At 42.4% G+C, this 18,580-nt stretch overlaps 1 protein-coding gene and 1 long non-coding RNA gene across 6 annotated transcripts in view; one reads left to right on the top strand and one right to left on the bottom strand.

Annotated features, from left to right (window-relative positions):
* Window positions 1–17,163, top strand: part of LOC109968875 (intermediate filament family orphan 1-like) — a 20,859-nt gene extending 3,696 nt beyond the window's left edge. The window contains exons 3-11 of one of the 5 annotated variants that reach the window (XM_020615432.1): window positions 21–77; window positions 5,611–5,671; window positions 6,148–6,243; window positions 6,558–6,698; window positions 6,771–6,958; window positions 7,046–7,163; window positions 8,857–8,952; window positions 9,135–9,265; window positions 15,134–17,163. In XM_020615432.1, coding sequence (XP_020471088.1) covers window positions 21–77; window positions 5,611–5,671; window positions 6,148–6,243; window positions 6,558–6,698; window positions 6,771–6,958; window positions 7,046–7,163; window positions 8,857–8,952; window positions 9,135–9,265; window positions 15,134–15,278 — 1,033 coding nt within the window. In that variant the 3' untranslated portion in view covers window positions 15,279–17,163. The other 4 variants (XM_020615433.1, XM_020615434.1, XM_020615435.1 and 1 more) reach the window with 4 other exon arrangements.
* The window catches only part of LOC109968877 (uncharacterized), a 10,841-nt gene continuing 1,282 nt past the window's right edge, over window positions 9,022–18,580 (bottom strand). Inside the window, exons 2-6 of the long non-coding RNA XR_002276193.1 lie at window positions 16,995–17,053; window positions 14,344–14,395; window positions 13,753–13,760; window positions 9,360–9,461; window positions 9,022–9,232 (exon numbers count right to left, since the gene is read on the bottom strand). This is a non-coding gene — a long non-coding RNA (uncharacterized LOC109968877). The remainder of the gene's footprint in view (window positions 9,233–9,359; window positions 9,462–13,752; window positions 13,761–14,343; window positions 14,396–16,994; window positions 17,054–18,580) is intronic.

Genomic DNA, 18,580 nt, shown 5'->3' on the forward strand with positions numbered 1-18,580 from the left:
ACCATCACGCCCGAGGTCAGGGCTCTGTACAACGTGTTGGCCAAAGTTAAGAAGGAAAGAGATGAGTACAAGAGAAGGTAAGCATGGCTGGAGTCCTGATCACACGAGCTTTTAGTTTAGCTGGTGGTGTGTTCAGTCAGTACTCATGAGAATTGTTTTTTTTAATATTTGTCAGGGTGGTGAGTCTGTTACACTGTGTTCTAACAGCACTGTAACTGAGCTGCAGCAGTTTCACTAATCGGTCACTAGACAAAAAAGGATGATAGTCCATTAAGTAAAAGTGCTGATTTTAGCATTTCAAGTATCAAGACTGGCTGTTTTCCTTTGTCATATATGATCATATCATGTATGACTGAACATTTTTGGGTCATAAACTGTTGGATCGATTTAAAAAATCTAAAAGTAGATGACCTTGGACTGAGGGAAATTTTTAGAATTTCTACTTTCTGGCATTTTTTGCATTCATCAAGAAAATAGTCTGCAGATTAATCAATAATGTGAATAATTGTTAGTTGGTGCCCTGATAAGAATACATTTATACATCATAATATGGAGAGTGTATGCAAAATCACATATAAAATTATTAGATTTAATGCTGAAAAACATTGTTTTACATCAGAAAAAAACTTCTCATATGTAAAACAAAAGCTCTAAATGACAGATTTTATTTGTTTTTAATTAGATTGACCAAAGTTAAGAGGTCAACCCTGAAGTTAACCCTGAAGAGGTTACAGATTTTTTGTAACATGATACAGCGTCACTCACAGCTGATACGATGATAACACCGAGCTATTGGCCTCATGTCAGATGTTGTAAACTGTTCTTCCTGTTGCTGTGGTCAGAGTCTTTCCATTCATCACAACACATACAGTCACTGATATTCAATAACTCTTGGCTGAGCTCTGGTGTGTAGCATGTCGTGTGTCATATAGATGCGAGATCACATTTTCCCCAGGAAATGGCAACAAATCAAAGTGTCACAGTGCTTCGTGATGATCATTATCAGAGTATTGTTGTGATATTAATATTCGATGGGGTGTTGCACCCAGGAAACAGGCTTGCAGGGGTTGTCGAAGATTAAAGCGTTATGTAGGGTTTGTTCAGGCCAGGTCAGCTGCTCCTCTGGGACTGACTGAGACTTGTGTTGAGGAGCAGCACAGTGGCGCAGCCTCGCCTCACAGCAAGAAGGTTCCCGGTTTGAACCTTGCGGCCCTCCGGGGTCTTTTTGTGCAGAGTTGGCATGTTCTCCCTGTGCCTGTGTGAGTTCTCTCTGGATACTCCAGCTTCCTCCCACAGTCCAAAGACATGCAGCTCAGGTTGACTAGTCACTCTAAACTGCCTGTATCTGTGAGTGGTTGTCTGCCTGTGTCAGCCCTGTGACTGGTGACCTGTCCAGGGTGTACCCTGCCTCTAGGCAGCATCAAGCACAGGGTGAGCTGTCACTGCCAGGGTATGCCCACAGGACCCATCTCCTAAAGCAGCAAAATGTTGATTTATTTAGTATAAAGTCAGTAATGAGTCATTCTAGTTAGTTTTGCACTTTTTCAGGGGAAGATTTAGACTTTAACTCAGCCTCGTTTACACTGCTGTGAGCCAGTGAAATTAATGCGTAAAAGGAGGTTTGTGATCTCTGACATTTTGCTTTTGGGTTGTCCGTTTTCAAGTGAGTGCCAACAAGCCTGGCACTGCGTTTTTAATTCAAGGAAGTTGAGAGTCATAATTGTTGTAAGTGAAAAGAAGTAAATTGACCTAAAAGCAAACAGACATTACAACATGAGGATTGCTTCAAATATTAATATAATACAGAGACAGTTTTTTTCTGTAAAATTAAAGGAGCAGTGCTTTCATTTTGCTGAGACTGATAATGTGCCTGCTTGTCTGCGGACTGCTGTTCTTATCTCACATCATCTGATTTACTTGAGTTTCTCTTTTTCCATCTCTGGATTCTCTCCATCTTCTTCCTTCTTGCCCTCCTCCTCATCCTCTCTGCTTGGTTTGTCCTGGTGCAATGCAGCACCGGCCTGTGACTGCCAACAGTGATGTCATTCAGTCCACCATCTCCCCCTCTGTCTCCTCTCCATTTATCTTTTACCCCAGACTCATACTCTCTGTCTTACACAGCTCTCTCTCTACTCTGTCTCTTTCTTTTTTCAGTCTTGTACTCTACAGCCGTCTTTCTCAGTTAGTTTGCTGCTGACTCATCCATCTCTGTCATTCTGTCTGCACCCATATGTCCCACGTGAGCCTCTGCAGGGCCAGACAGGTGCTGACATCCTCATCATCACTTTCATCTTCATCCTCAAACACATAACTTCAAAACCTTCTTTGTGGTGGATGGGGTCTTTGTGGTTGTTGAGGTCGGGTCTCTGTGCAGACCAGTTCTTCTGTACCAGACTTGGAAAGCTTTTTTTTGGGGGGGGGTGAAGATGAATTTGTGCATGTGGGTGTTGCCATGCTGAAGCAGGACAGGACACTTGTATTATCTCTTCAGGCTTAAATGCTCACACTCTTAATAACACTCACTTACCCATATCAACTCCTAGGAGATGTAGTGTGAGGGCGCAGAGAGTCACAGTGTTTGTGTGTGTCTGTGGGAAACAGGGAGCGAGTCTTAATTGCCTTGTATATAGAGACCACCCATGCTGCGTGTCCAGTCATATTTAGCCCCAGTTACTGTATTAAAAGGAATATACAGCTGGTTTTACATACTGGTAGTTTTAGTGTATTATCAACAGATGTTGGAAAGTCTGAAAACTGCAGTAAACTTTAGCAGTATAAAGAACAAGCAGTGCATTTCACCTTGCGGCCTTGATCAGGGTCAAGCAGGCCACTTATAGTTATTTAAAGATGCCTCCTTCCAGGCAGCCAGCTACTGAAGTCCATGCAGATTCTCAGTCATCCAGGTCATAGTAAGCTAAAAAAAAAAAAAAAAAAAAATAAACTGGACTAGGTTTTTTACATCGAAGACGTTTCACCTCTCATCCAAGAGGCCTCAGCCCAGCTACTGAAGAGGCTTCCTTTGTGTTGTGATCAGGCCTGAGAGTTTAAGGAGTTTACATTAACACCACTCAAGCTAGAGCCTGAAGGTAATTAGCTTAGCTTAGTTTAGCATCTGCTGGGACCCACACAGCATTTTCTGATCAACTTCTCGGTCTGATTAAGGTTAGGTAACTTAAACTACATGGGTTAGATTAAATATCATTGTCCTGCTTATAGGAGCTCAGCACTGACTGTTGGTGCATCACAACCTCCTGAAAAAACATGGAAAAAAATCAACTGGACTCGGTTTTTAGGTCGAAGATGTTTCACCTCTCATCCAAGAGGTTTCATCAGTTCTGCCCAACTGGCGTTGAGTTGGAGATATTTATCCCCATCGGTGGTGTTTCAGTCCTTTGATGCCCAACAGTGTCCCCTAACGACTGAGTTGTTATAGCCCAGTATCGGTGAGCGTTGTTACCTGTCTTTGAACCCTCACCTGTGGAGCGACACCTATTGTCCTGGTGGGCATGTTTGGGCAGAGATCTCAAAACAGAGTTATAGATGGATGACAAGTTGTGTCTTAGTCCACCGACCCTATTTAGTGAGGGGTGTTCTATTTGGACAAAAATAGCTTCTTTGACTCCTCTCTCAAACCAACGATGTTCTCTGGAGAGGATCTGGACGTCACTGTCCTCAAAAGAATGTCCTTTGTCCCTCAGGTGGAGGTGGACTGCTGACTCTGGTCCACTGGAGTTGGCCCTCCTGTGTTGGGCCATGTGTTTGTGCAGCGACTGCTTAGTTTCACCAATGTACTTACACTCCTGACTACACTTAATTGCATACACCACATCACTCTGTTTATGTCTGGGTGTTTTGTCCTTCGGGTGGACCACAACCTCCTGGCTCTGTATTTAAACACAGGCTGTTTGAAATGTAGTTTAAGTCAGTGGTGAGCTATTTCTGCAGAGGACATTTTAGGTTGACATCTTCTCCATGACTTCACAGCTCAGGAGTGCAGGAAGATTCTCACAATAAAACACCATGGCTAGTGTAATTTATCAGGTGATGAAGTTGGTTATACAGGCCAACGCTATCACGCAGAAGTTAGGATGTCATGTGTTATAGAGATAAACCAGCTGCGGTGTATATGCAGTCAAACGTAATGACCCCCAGCGGCCTCACTGCAGAGCCGTGTGTTGAGACTGACAAACACATCAGCATCCTCTCCGTAACACCCTCTCTCTCTCCAGCTGTCACATCTGTGTCTGAGTCTCTCTGGATTTGGTCACTGCAGATGAAATCAAACCAATTCTGATTTGAGCTCCCCCATATGTGACACACATCTGATGTTTAGCAATAGAAACAGCAAAAATCTGCATGGAGACACATTTCACTAAATGCTTTTAACCTCAACATGACTTGTGCTTTACTCTTAGATTGGGAGTTGTCTCTGTCGAGGTGAAAGCAATTTGATCGGAGGTCGTCCAGCAAAGACATGATCTCATATTAGTGCAGCCTGACTGAGCGGAGTTAGTGGGATGGGTGGGTCATAAAAATGGAACAAAGGCAGAACGATTTAGCGGATGTGATAAAGGTGTTCAACTAAATGCATCAACTCAGTCAAAGTCCATCCCAAGATGGAGTAATGTTCATATGATGCTGCTGCTGCTGTTTGACAGTCAAACATAACACCGAAGACTGGAACAGTCAGACTTCTAGTTCAGTTGGTTAAGCTTTATTTAGTCAGGACATCTTACTGGTTAACGCTGTCGCCTCACAGCAAAAAGGTTCCCAGTTCTGTGTGGAGTCTACATGTTCTCCCTGTGCCTGCATGGGTTCTCTCTGGCTTCCTCCCACAGTCCAAAAACATGCAGCTTAGGTTGACTGGTGACTCTAAATTGCCCGTAGGAGTGAGCATGGTATGACTATTGTCTGTCTCTAAGTGTCAGCCCTGTGATAGACTGGTGACCTGTCCAGGGTGGACCCCACCTCTCGCCCTATGCCAGCTGGGATTAGCCCCAGCCCCCCATCAACCCTATTCAGGAATAAGTGGTATAGATAATGGATGGATGGATCTTACCGGGATCAATCATCCAAAAAATAGTCACAAATAATATTGGGGTTATATGCTCTATAAAGTACCTCAGAAGAGAGAAGTGCCTCTAATTTCACTTTGTGTTGAAACTCATTCCAGTAGTGAGGTGCATTGCACTGGAAACCAGTCTGTGCAATTCAGAGTTTGAAAGAGGAACTTTTAAAGTTTAAAGCCATTCTAGTTGCCAACAATGACCTCCGACCTTTTCATAAAACGCACAGTGGAGAGTGCAGGTTTTTTTTTAACTAAATGAAACAAAAATGTATTAACTGAGTTGAATATAATCCGATGGAATAAAGGTAACTATACAGTTGTCATATTAAATCCAGGAAACATCTGGAAAATTTTGAGTCTTTAACCGGACCAGTGATTGTTCTCAGATTATTTTTGTATGCGTGTGAAGTAGTGGCAGCTTCTTGATACAGATGTTAAAATATGGATACAAATCTTTCTGCAGCTCCAGCAAAGATGTGATTATGCTAAACTGTTGTTTTCTGCACAATCCTCCATGTAATTCCATGTTTGTGTGACTCTAGATGGGAGGAAGAGTACACAGCCAGAATGGACCTGCAGGAGAAGATGGCAGAACTGGAGGAGGTAAAGTGCTATTACAACCACATACACTTAGTGTACACACCCTCACATGGTACCAGTCAGTCCAGGTGGTAGGCGCGTCCTCTCTATCCCACAGGGTATTATATAGGACATGTGGCCTTCACATGGAAAACACTCCATTTGCCATGTGTGCCTGCTTTTAATATAAAATGATTTATGTTTTTCTTTGTTATATACAAGGCTATAATAAGATACAATTATACAACAATTTTCTAGCGAATGTTCTTTGCACAGTGGATCCACCCTTAGGGTGAAGTCTCAGACATCTGTCCCAGGATTTTCTCCAAACATCTGTTGTGTAGCCGCAGCTTCCATTTTTAAAGCATAAAATAGTTTATGAACCTTCTGATGGTAAAACTGAATACACAGATGCATAAATTTGCACACAGGTGTAACAGTTACTATCAGAAACATTCTCTGTATGAGACATGCAGCAGCTTCCTATGTGTGTTTTGCAGGACCTGCAGGAGAGCGAGGTGTGTCAGGATGAGTTGGCTCTTCGGGTGAAGCAGCTGAAGGCAGAGCTTGTTCTCTTCAAAGGACTCGTCAGTAATGTAAGTCCTTTATTTTTCCTTATGAAAACCAAGTATGAAGAATGTTTGACAGAAAAGTTTATCGGTGGGATTTGCATTCTTCTCTGTTGATCCACAGTGTCCTTTGTTCATTTAGGTTTGCATAAACACATTTAAATATTTTTATTTTCTGTCATTCAAATAAAATAACATCCGGCTGTACATATGATAATTAATGGTAGGTTTCCTTCATAACCTAGTCAGAAATCTGTAACCTCAGAGAGCAGTTAGCAGCTTCCTCCCCAAAGCTGTTACATCAGAGCAGAAGAAGAAGAACCTTTTTCATCTCTCCTCAGAACTTGTCAGATCTGGATAGTAAGATCCAGGAGAAGGCCATGAAGGTGGACATGGATATTTGCCGCCGTATCGACATCACTGCTCGTCTCTGTGACGTCGCCCAGCAGAGGAACTGTGAGGACATGATTCACATCCTCCAGGTACGTCTGTGCCGATGAGCGTCCTCGACGAATTGGCCTCCTCCGCTTCAAATAAACCTGTCTCACCCTCAGCAGGTGGCCACACCCCCATCCACTCTGAACCGGCGGACCAGGAAGCACAGTGGACAGTCAGCAAAGGGCGGGGACGGAGACGAGCTGAGCATGTCTGAAAGCGAGGGAGGTGGGTCTAAAGATGAGGAGTTGGGCGGCGCATCGGCCAGTCAGCTCAACGAGCAGATGCAGAAGATGCTGAATCAGCTGTAGGTGTTTTTCGACCAGTGATGTTTCCCCATACTAACATGACCTCACCCTGTAGCTGACGTGTCTGATGGTCATGTGTTTTCCAGAAGGGAGTGCGAGTTTGAGGATGACTGTGACAGTCTGGCCTGGGAGGAGACAGAAGAAACTCTTCTGCTGTGGGAAGATTTCCCTGGATACACACTGGGAGTGGAAACGCAGGGAGAGGTACACACACACACACACACGGGTTCATTTGTGTAGATAGTAGATATGGGAAATGTGAAAGACATGACACGTCAGAGGTCTCTGAGTTGGATGTCGTGTTGCAACTACTAATTATTTTCATTATCAATAATAGCTTCAAAGTCTGGGAATCCAAAGTGACATTTCTTTGTATCAAAGAAATGTCATTTCACAGTAACAAAGGAAAGCAGCACATCCTCGCATGTTACAAGCTGGACTGAGAATGTTTGGTACTTTTTCCTGATAAATGATTTGTTATCAAAGACTGAATGATTGACTCATCTAATCAGAACAGTAGCTCCTGTGTGGACAGGAAGTGTTTAGACAGATGTTTTCTTGTTCTTGAGGCTGCGCTGTAGCACATTGTTTGCAATGAAATAACAGCTATTGCACCAATGCTTTAATTTGAGTAGTTTTAAAGGAATTTAAAGAAGCTTTAAAATGTTATCAGAGTTAAAAGTTTGATTGAAGTTGTAGATCAGGCATTTCCAGGTAGGAAACTGTTCCTACAGCTCATGTAGTGTTCCTCGTCCACCTTCGTACAGGTCTGCTGACCTGACCAGACGAGCTGTTTTTAAGCCATTCTCTGCAGCAGGTTGTTGCATTTGTTGCCGAGTTCAGTCTGATGCACATGGGTCGAGTCTGTCCTGGTGACCTGTAAACTGGTTTTAAGCAGATAATCCAGAAGAGGCCAAGTACCTGTTTAGTAAAGATCTGAAATTAGTTGCAGGGAAACGAAAACAGATTAAGAGCCTGTTCACATGCACGGGTGTTGGCAGATTAGTTTTGTTGACATGTACAAACTGAGCTGACTTGTTATTGATCAGGCTTATGTCCGATGCCAACAACTGACTTAATGTTAGTGGCAAAATGATATGGTCATGTAGGGAAGATGTCATTAATCATTTAAATGTTAATCTAGTCGATTCCAGCTGCTCACATGTGAGAATTGTTGCTTTCCTGTTTACTCTTCAACGTTTTGGTTGGACCCAAGTCATTTATAATTTTTTTTCCTTTAGTGCAACATACAGTCAGTAACCTAAAGATGTGGAAAGTTCTGTCAGTTGTTTTTACAGTGAAACAACTGTGGGAATAATTGTCAGTTGAAAGCCATGACTATTATTATTTATGGACTAGTTTGCAGGGTTGATTTACTAATATCAGTCTGCACATGTAAAAGAGCATTCTGATGATCTCAGTAGATTTATAGGAATGTTTATGAGCACTGCCCCTGTTGGAACAACTCCTCAGGTTGTGATAATTCACATTGTTTGGTTGCCTTGATGCAAAATGCAGGCAGTCTGTCATCAGTCTTCCATATAGTATTCACCCAGGTGTTGTCAGTTATCGTGGCTCCTCAGACCTTTACTCAGGTTGAATGTTGGTGCTTGTCCTAATAGTGTATTTTAGTTTGAATACCTGACTGTAGAGTCACTATAGCAGATAGGGTTGATTTTAGTTTGGTAAAGTAAATGTTTCCTGGAAGCAGAAAGAACTGTGGCAAATTCTGTGATATCACAAGTCATTTTCAAGAAATGGACAAACTAATGAGAAAACCCCACAGGCATTTATTTTACAATGTTTATTGTTTATACTTTCTGAGCAGCCCGCTTCCTGAGAAATACTGATGCCAGACTGTCACTGCATAAACCGACACGATTCTTGCTGTGTCCAGCTACAGGAGGAGTCCATAGAGGAAGTGATTAAAGACACCGAGTCTCTGTTCAAGTCCAGAGAGAAGGAGTACCAGGACACCATTGACCAGATAGAGGTGAGGTGTTTCTTTCCAGTGTATTTATTTCCACAGAGGTTGTTGTTGTTGGAACAGTCTCGGCAGTAAACATTAAGTGGTTTCCACAGAGGTTGTTGTTGGAACAGTCTCGGCAGTAAATATGACAACTTTTATTAGGAGCTCTTCATAAAGTAGTATTAATGTGTTTTCTGTCTTGTCAGCTGGAACTGGCCACAGCGAAAAGTGACATGAACCGTCACCTGCACGAGTACATGGAGATGTGTTCGATGAAGAGAGGGCTGGACGTTCAGATGGAGACCTGCAGGAGACTCATGTCACAGAGCGGAGACAGGTAAGTCAAGGGGGAGACAGGGAGAGAGAGGTTAGATGGGGGGAGACAATCATAACAAGAAAAGCATAGGTGTAACTGGGCCATTGTTATTTACCTGCTGCTGTGAAAAAGGTCTGTTCCCTTATTTGCTTGTTCCTCCACCAAGGATGTCTCAAAGCACTTTTTCAACCCAAGCACCCCCCTTTTCCTTGCTAAGCTGCGTTAACCAATAGCAGAAACCAGTAAAAGAGTTCTCTACATAATGTGTTCTCATGTTTTCTACATAAAGAGTCAGACCCCAATTTTACCACATACTACAGTCTTATGCAAAAGTTTAGGCACCCCTTGATAAATAACAGATTTTGGTGATTTTTTTATTTGAACAGATGTTAACACAGTTTCTCTTGGAAATGGAAAAAATGCACAATATTTTCTGCAAACAGTGATGCATAGTTACTTCTTATGCCATAAATTGAACAAAAATAAAAAATAAAAACATTATTATGGCATGGTGCAAAAGTTTGGGCACCCTAAGAGTTCCAGAGTCTCAAAGTCTCTCACAAGGTTTCAGACCTTAATCAGCTCGTTAGATCTGATGCACAGCAACAGCTGTCATTGGTAAATGCCAATTTCAAAGCTGTACAAATACTTTGACTCTTCAAACCTTGTGCACACACTTGTGGACACCCAGCAACCATGGGTTCCTCTAAGCAGCTGTGTAAGACCCTGAAAATGAAAGTTATTGATGCCCACAATGCAGGAGAAGGCTACAAGAAGATAGCAAAGCGTTGTCAGCTTGCAGTTTCCACAGTAAGAAATGTAATTAAGAGATGGCAGATCAGGGGAACTGTGGAGGTCAAGATGAGATCTGGAAGACCAAGAAAACTCTCGGACAGAACTGCTCGTATGCTGGTCAGAAAGACAAATCAAAACCCCCATTTGACTGCAAAAAACCTGCAGGAAGATTTAGCAGACTCAGGAGTGGTGGTGCACCGTTCCACTGTGCAGCGATGCTTGCACAGACAAGGCCTTCATGGAAGAGTCAGCAGAAGAAAACCTTACCTGCGTCCCCATCATATAATCCAACGTCTGAAGTATGCAACAGGACATCTACAGAAGCCCGATGCGTTTTGGAAACAAGTGCTGTGGCCTGATGCAGTTAAAATAGAACTCTTTGGACACAATCAGCAAAGGCATGTTTGGAGAAAAAAGGAGCAGCATTTCATGAAAAGAACACCTTGCCAACTATTAAGCATGGGGGTGGATCTATCATGCTCTGGGGTTGTGTTGCAGCCAGTGGCACAGGAAACATTGCACGGGTGGAGGGAAGAATGGATTGCACTAAATACCAGCAAATTCTGGAAGCAAACATCACACCATCTGTAAAAAAGCTGAAGCTGAAAAGAGGATGGCTTCTACAACAGGACAATTATCCTAAACATACCTCGAAATCCACTATGGAATACCTCAAGAGACGCAGGCTGAAGGTTTTGGAATGGCCATCACAGTCCCCTGATTTAAACATCATTGGAAATTTGTGGGTAGATCTTAAAAGAGCTGTGCATGCAAGACGACCAAAGAATATTACAGAACTAGAAGCCTTTTGCAAGGAAGAATGGGAGAAGATCCCAAGTACAAGAATTGAAAGACTTTTAGCTGGCTATGAAAAGTGTTTGCAAGCTGTGATATCTGCCAGAGGAGGTGTTACTAAGTACTGATTGTGTAGGGTGCCCAAACTTTTGCACCATGCCATAATAATGTTTTTATTTTTTATTTTTGTTCAATTTATGGCATAAGAAGTAACTATGCATCACTGTTTGCTGAACATATTGTGCATTTTTTCCATTTCCAAGAAAAACTGTGTTAACATCTGTTCAAATAAAAAATCACCAAAATCTGTTATTTATCAAGGGGTGCCTAAACTTTTGCATAAGACTGTATATCATCACCATCGCCCTGGTGATGCTGAACCATCTGACAATCTCCTATTATTGTTTGCACTACTGTCACTGACTGTACACGGTTTTGAGTCACAGCCTATTGGCTGTACAGTTTAGATTTATCCTAATTATGTCAATCCAATTCTTATTCTATTTTTATTTTACTTTATTCTATTTGAGTTCCTAAATATTATGGTGCCCAATACTAGGTGAGAAACGGTATTTTGATTTTCTGTATGTCCTGCATATAAAATCCTTGAACCTATAGTAAGGCATATTTTTTGAGAAGTGGTCAGACCCCATTTTTACTACATACTATATAGGAAAAGGGGGTGCTTGGTTTGATGCAAGGCATCTCTCCCTGCTAAGGGCCCACATTGATACTGTGCCCTGTCAAAGAATCGACCCCCCAACCCGCCATATCAATGTCAGCAGGTGTTAGTCAGGCCTGCCCTCAGCGTATAAGGATGCCAAAAACTTTAGCCATGGAGTTACATATCATAGTGAGGACCCCCTGTCCATCGGTAATGCCAGCTGGGAGATCCTCACTAGCTACAAGAAAAAGAAGCATGTCTTCAAACTACGGTGACAATCCATCCTACTCATCCTCTGTTTTTCTCAGTCATCTCACTATTTAAGAAAATACACTTATTCACTTTACCAAAATTAGATAAGATGGTTTTACAGAGGTTAATGGTTAGACGATGGCTTGTATTTCTTCTTTATTTTGTAAAGCACCTGGAACTGAGCTTAGTAAAGGCGCTATTAAATAAAGTTCATTATCATTTACCAGATTCAATGGTTTCCTGGAGGTTTATCATCTGTGAAGTTTGCAAGTAACAGACTCCAGGAAGTCACTGTCTCCTGCACATAGTTTCTGTTGTTCTTGATTTTTGTATAGATTAAACAGAAACAACATTAGGGAGCTTTAGAGCTACAGCAGATTGCATTCACCAAAGCAAAAAAGGAGAATCTTACCTTGCAATTCTAACTTACTATTATGAAATGTTTTTCTTGAGATAATGCAGGGGTTAGAATGCTTTAAAACCTAGTCTGAAAATAATCAGGGTTTATCAAATTCTTCAGCAGTAATTCAGTGATAGCTGTCAGTACATCCGATAGTGCATAGCAAAAGTGAACCATCAGTAGCTAAAATGGCATACTTAGTGTTTCAAAGCATAAACAAATATAGCCCAGGCTAAAAACGGCATTCACAACACAGTGTATCCATGGCAACATTACGTAGCCTGTAGCTTACTTCCTGGTTTTTGTCAAATCCGTTTGCACAAGAAGGCAACAGAGCAGATGTTGAGGGCAGCTACAAGTACCTTGGGATCCTGCAGGCAAATGGGAACCATGAAGAGGCCACAAGGAAAGCAGCAACCACCAAGTACCTGCAGAGAGTAAGGCAAGTCATGAGAAGCCAGCTGAATGGTAACAAAGTCCGGGCAATTAACACCTACGCCCTGCTGGTCATCAGGTATCCCACTGGCATAATAAGCTGGCCAAAGGAGGAGATAGAGACCACTGACATCAAGACAAGGAAGCTCCTTACAATGCACGGTGGGTTTCACTCCAAGTCCAGGATCCTGAGACTGTACACTAAGTGGAAGGAAGGAGACCAAGAATTAGTGAGTGTCAGAGCCACTATCCAGGATGAAACAAAGATCCGTGAATACATCAGGAAGATGGCCCCGAGTGATAATGTGCTTAGTGAATACCTCAGGCAGCAGAAACCAGAGGAACAAGGAAAGGAAGAGCAGGAACCCTCATGGAAGGACAAACCTCTACACGGTATGTACCACCATCAAATAGTAGAAGTGGCTGGACAAAGCTGGACTGAAAGACAGCACAGAGGCACTAATCCAGGCAGCACAAGAACAGGCTCAAGATCAATGGAGGCCAGGGTCTACCATACCAAGGAGGACCCCAGGTGCAGGCTGTGCAAAGATGCCCCTGAGACAATCCAGCACATAACAGGAAGGTGCAAGATGCTAGCAGGTAGGGCATACATGGAACGCCATAATCAAGTGGCTGGCATAGTGTACAGGCTGGAAGTCCCAATGTCAAAATGGGATGCACCTCCAAAGGTGGTTGAGAATGACCAATCTAAGATCCTGTGGGACTTCAAGATACAAACTGACAAAATGGTAATGGCCAACCAACCGGACATAGTAGTGGTGGACAAACGGAGGAAGAAGACCGTAGTGATAGATGTAGCAATCCCAAGCGATAGCAACATCAGGAAGCTTTTTCAACCCAAGCACCCCCTTTTCCTTGCTAAGCTGCGTTAACCAATAGCAGAAACCAGTAAAAGAGTTCTCTACATAATGTGTTCTCATGTCTCACTGCAACGTCACACACCAAGGAGCGCCAACTTGTACTGGTTTCTACTATTGGTAACGCAGCTTAGCAAGAAAAAGGGGGTGCCTAGTTTGATGCAAGGCATCTCGCTGCTAAGCTGGATATTGACCATTTAGACCAGTTTTTATGTGGGGAAAACACATTATCTAGAAAACTCTATCAATCCATGCACATCACCAGGACATACGCTCATTCATGGCTCACCAAGGAACCTGTAGAGATTGTGTGAGAGAGACATACTTAAAGATAGTATCTCTAACAGATGCACATGCAAGTCAGACTGCTGAGGCCTCATATTAGCTTTAAATCAGCTTCACTGAGGATTTTGTCCCCTTGGCTGCTGCAAAGGAGTCACTTCAGAGCCAGTGTGGACAAGAGGAAGGGTTACAGTGACTAGTAGCTCCCTCAACATAAAGTACACTGAGCTGGCACCAAGCCCAAACAAATAATTCCTCCTTGTGAAGGTGATCATGTTCAGGTTGTTGATTCAGCTGTGATCAGGGTGGAGGCTGGAGTTTGTGCTGCATTATACAGGCAATTGGTTCTGTTCTCTCCACCCAATTTCTATCACTGAGACTAGGCTAACACCACTCCAGCCTCCACACTGATCACAGCTGAATCAACAGTATGAATGGAAACAAAACGTGATCACCTTCTTGAAGAAGTTATTGATACTGTGATATCAGACTGACTAATCACATGACTAGAACACCAAACCTACTGAAGCTGTTCTTTTTAAAGCTGAGTTGAAAAGTCTTGCAGAGAGTTTTGAAAGAGGACACTGAGGTGTCTCACCTGAGCTCCAGCAGAAGCTTGCTCCACCCTCCATCTCCAGCCAGACTACAAACTGTAGGGTGGAGTAAAAGACATTACATCAGAAAGAGAAGCATGCTGAACAAAAGTCACTGCTCCTCTTCAAATCTTCTGACAAGAACAATTGTCCGCACACTGATCCAACAAACAGGCTTATTAGACTACACTGCATTAATGTGTACAATAATAAATCTATCCAAGATTAGTGTGCAGACAGTTTCTCTTTTCTTCTTAGTTGATGTTACTGCCCTGCACCTGTGCCCAGTGAGGCCTGGATATGCACATTTTATTGCCTTTTTTCCAGGTGCTTTTCTAACCATCTGGAGTACACAATGTTCTTAATTTAAAAAAAAAAGTGAGCATGTCCACCTGGGAACAGGTGCAGGACAAAACATCCATTTAGGAAGAAAAAGAGAAATTGTCCACACACTGAATAGTCATGAAATCCTTCCACTCAAACAATGTTCTGGACCTCTTAGTCATATCACATGAGCTTCCTCAGCAGATGGAAATAAAGCTGCTCAAATGTCTGTTTTTATGGACACCTGCTGAGGAAGATAGTGTGATACGATCAAAAGCTCCAGAACAGATGCTGAATGAGATCTTTCAGAATGACGGGTGCTTCGCTCTGTCACTCTGTCATAATTCAGATGAGAGGTTTAACCTGAGGCTAAGTTCTGAATATACACAAATTCAAGAGGCACTGTAACATGTCTGAACCCCCACACAGCAGCAGAGGTCACCACATTAACGCTACACTGTCCACTGGCAGGAAGTGCAACTCTCTCATCACACCGACGGTGGACGACTCCGACAGCGAGGAGAGGGAGAAGAAGAAGCCGGCCCTACCTGAGGACAGTGATTATTACTGCGATGCCAACGCTGCTATCCCTCCTCTGACCTGGATGAAACCCTAACAACACACTGCTGCTCCTCCCTGGTCTCTGCTGTTTAAGAGCCTAGCATTATGGAAAACTATAGAACTGTAACAATGTCTTGTGGTTTGTACTGACCTGTGGTAGAAATTACTTTAAAATCAGCAGGTAGGAAAGGTCTGTTCATCTTTAGCCAGCCTGATGTTTGGTCATTGTTCCTGGTCACAAACTCAGCCCACATGACAGCCACAGGATTACAGCTAAGAGGAGGACTTCTCTGTTTCAGGTGGCTGGAAACCTACTCCAACATGCCAATAAACAGTTTAGTTTCAAGGTTCAAAGTATTTTTAAGCCTATAGCTCCTCAGTAGATGTGCCACTGCTGCCCTCCTGTGGTTATGGCTGTAACTACATCTCTGAAGGTCAAACGCGGTCTTGTGGTGTGCACTGACTTTTAGTTTGGGAGCAAATGATTTGCACAGCTCCTGTATCATTCAGCTGCAGGTTCAGGCCTGAGAACAGAGGCGGTGCTGCACAAGCATTTTACACTGTTCACTCTCGAGGTTAACAGGAGATTTATTTCCACCTAATTATAATAAAGGTCTAGTAATTATTTTATTTACAATCATGTGCAGCAGATTTAAAATGTTGCTAGCAGAAGTTAAATCCTACAGAACCATTTTGCCTCACAGGGACGGTACTGTATCTGATTAAGGTTCAGCTCAGTTGTGGAAAATCAAATCCAACTTCCCTTAACCAGACAGTAGTATTGGAGAAACGACACCTTCTCTGATGTAAATAAAAGACACTGGTGGCACTGAAATTAAATATGTTACTCACCTTCTAATTTGGACTTAGTCATCAAACTCCAGGTGTTTTGGGTTTAAACCAGTCAGAGGTTTGGACACACACACACACACACACACACACCATTCAATTCAGTGGGAAAAATGTGCCCAAACTTTTGACTGGTAGTGTGTGGGACTGGTTTACCAGTTAATCTGCCAATTGTTTACTTGATTCATTGTTTTGTCTGCAAACTGTACAAAAAGAATTTATCATAAGATCATAACAGGCCAAAGAAAACAGGTTTTCATATTTGACCAGCTGGAACCAGTGAATATCGAGATGTTTTGCTCTAGAATTATCAAAATTACTGCTCATTCATTTTCCATCAAATTCACTAATCAACTGTACAGCGTTGAACTAATAATGCTGCAAGCTTCGTGCTCTGATGATGTAAATTTAGCTCAAGTTAGTTTCACATTTTGTTTTTGACACGGCCTCGCTACAGAGTGAACTAATGCACATAAATGTTGTTTAAACTGGTTTTCCTTTCACCTCCAGAAATGATTACAGTTGAAGTGGCTTTACTTGAGTTTATTTTTAATTTCCAGTTTGAGGACATGTCTGTACATAAAACCAGGAACGAAGCCATTTGGCAGGAGACGTTTGAGACCAGGATCACTAAGAAAAAAAACCCTAAAACCTTTTTAAGGTGTCTGTGCTTGTTTTTCTGCCTTGGTTCAAACTCTGATTAAATGAAAGCCTGCTTAGTCAGTAACCTGCCCTATTCACCACAGACACCAGACCCAGCAAAGCTGTTTTCTTCACTGAGCACATTTCCAGAAAACCTGAACATGCCTGCATCCACACACTATACAGCACCATTATTTTATAGTATTCTCAGATGGTTTCAAGTGCTCAGAGAAAGAATGGACAACAGCAGGTGTAGAAACTAGAGACAAACATCACTCACCTCCTCATGAAACTGTACAGATGCTGCTTTAACTGAACTGTCGAGATCTGTATTCTCGTCTGTGGAGAGAGCAGAAAAATAAATCAGGTGTGAAAGGAAAAACCTAGACGTCACCAAGCTGAAATTAGAGCTGTTTGACCAATCTACTGAATAAACGGCACTGAAGGAGTCTGTGTGAGTGTGTTGTTTACAGAGGTTTAAAGTAACTAAGAACATTTATCCAACACTGTGTTTCCACTGCATTTAAAAAAAATACATTCACTAGTTGTCAGCAGGAGCTCCTCTGAAAATCAGGATTTCTATTTAGAGCAGATCAACCTTTGTCAGTGGTAGATGAAATAGTTTGATCATTTACTTACAGTAAGTAGCAGTACCACAGTGTAAAAATACTGCATTAAACAAGTTTTCAAAATGTTTTGTAAGACTGGATGAAACTCATAAGTAAAAGCTTTGGATGTAGTGCTTTTACACTGTGGTGTTCACTGGTTTGTTTGCAGAATAAGATGGTATCCTGGTGTAGGATACTCTAATATGGTACAGGACTCAGTCATTTCTACAGTGGAGTATTAGGGAAACAGTAAGCGGAAAAATAAAATGAGGAAGTTTTAAAATGTATATTTTGCATGTCGTCAAAAGTAACCTGAAGAATAATTTCCAAATACTATTTACAGAAAAAGTAGAAATGTTAAAGTTTGACTTTATCCTAGACATTTAAACTTTGTTCTTGACATGCACATTAAAAAAATTTCCTTCTTTCATTTTTTTCTCTTAATATGTCCCCAACACTAACGTTAGCCAGAAGGATCCAGCAAAAACACCTCTTCTTCTTCTTCGTCTTCTTCTTCTTCTCTCGGCTGTTCCCGTTAGGGGTCACCACAGCCAATCATCTGTTTCCACCTAACTCTATCCTCGGCATCCTCTACTCTCACCCAAATTAACTTCATGTCCTCTTTTAGCACATCCATATATCTCCTCTTTGGCCTTCCTCTTGACCTCTTGCCTGGCAGCTCCATCTCCAACATCCTTCTACCAGTATAACCACTATCCCTCCTCTGCACATGTCCAAACCATCTCGATCTGGCCTCTCTGACCTTGTCCCCAAAACAACTGACCTGAGCTGTCCCTCTGATGTGCTCATTCCTAATCCTGTCCATCCTGGTCACTCCTAAAGAGAACCTCAACATCCTCATCTCTGCTCTTCCTGAGCACCAGGGTCATCCTACACACCACCTGATGCTGTCTGGCTACACTTTCTCCTACCACCACTTTTCAGTCACTAATCTCTCTCACATTGCCTCGTCTACATAGAATGTAGTCTACCTGCGTACTCCACCTCCACTCTTATATGTAACTCTATGTTCCTCCCTCTTCTGGAAATAGGTGTTAACTACAGCCATTTCCATCCTCTTAGCAAAGCCCACCACCATCTGTCCTTCTAGGTTCCTTCCCTCAACACCAAACCTGCCCATCACCTCCTCATCAACTTTGTTCCCCTCACCAACGTGCCTGTTAAAGTCTGCCCCAATCTCCACTCTCTCCCCTCTGGGAATACTCTCCATCACCTCATCTAACTCACTCCAGAATCT

Source organism: Monopterus albus, unplaced genomic scaffold, assembly GCF_001952655.1.
Source record: "Monopterus albus unplaced genomic scaffold, M_albus_1.0 scaffold165.1, whole genome shotgun sequence".
Taxonomy (NCBI): Eukaryota; Metazoa; Chordata; class Actinopteri; order Synbranchiformes; family Synbranchidae; genus Monopterus; species Monopterus albus.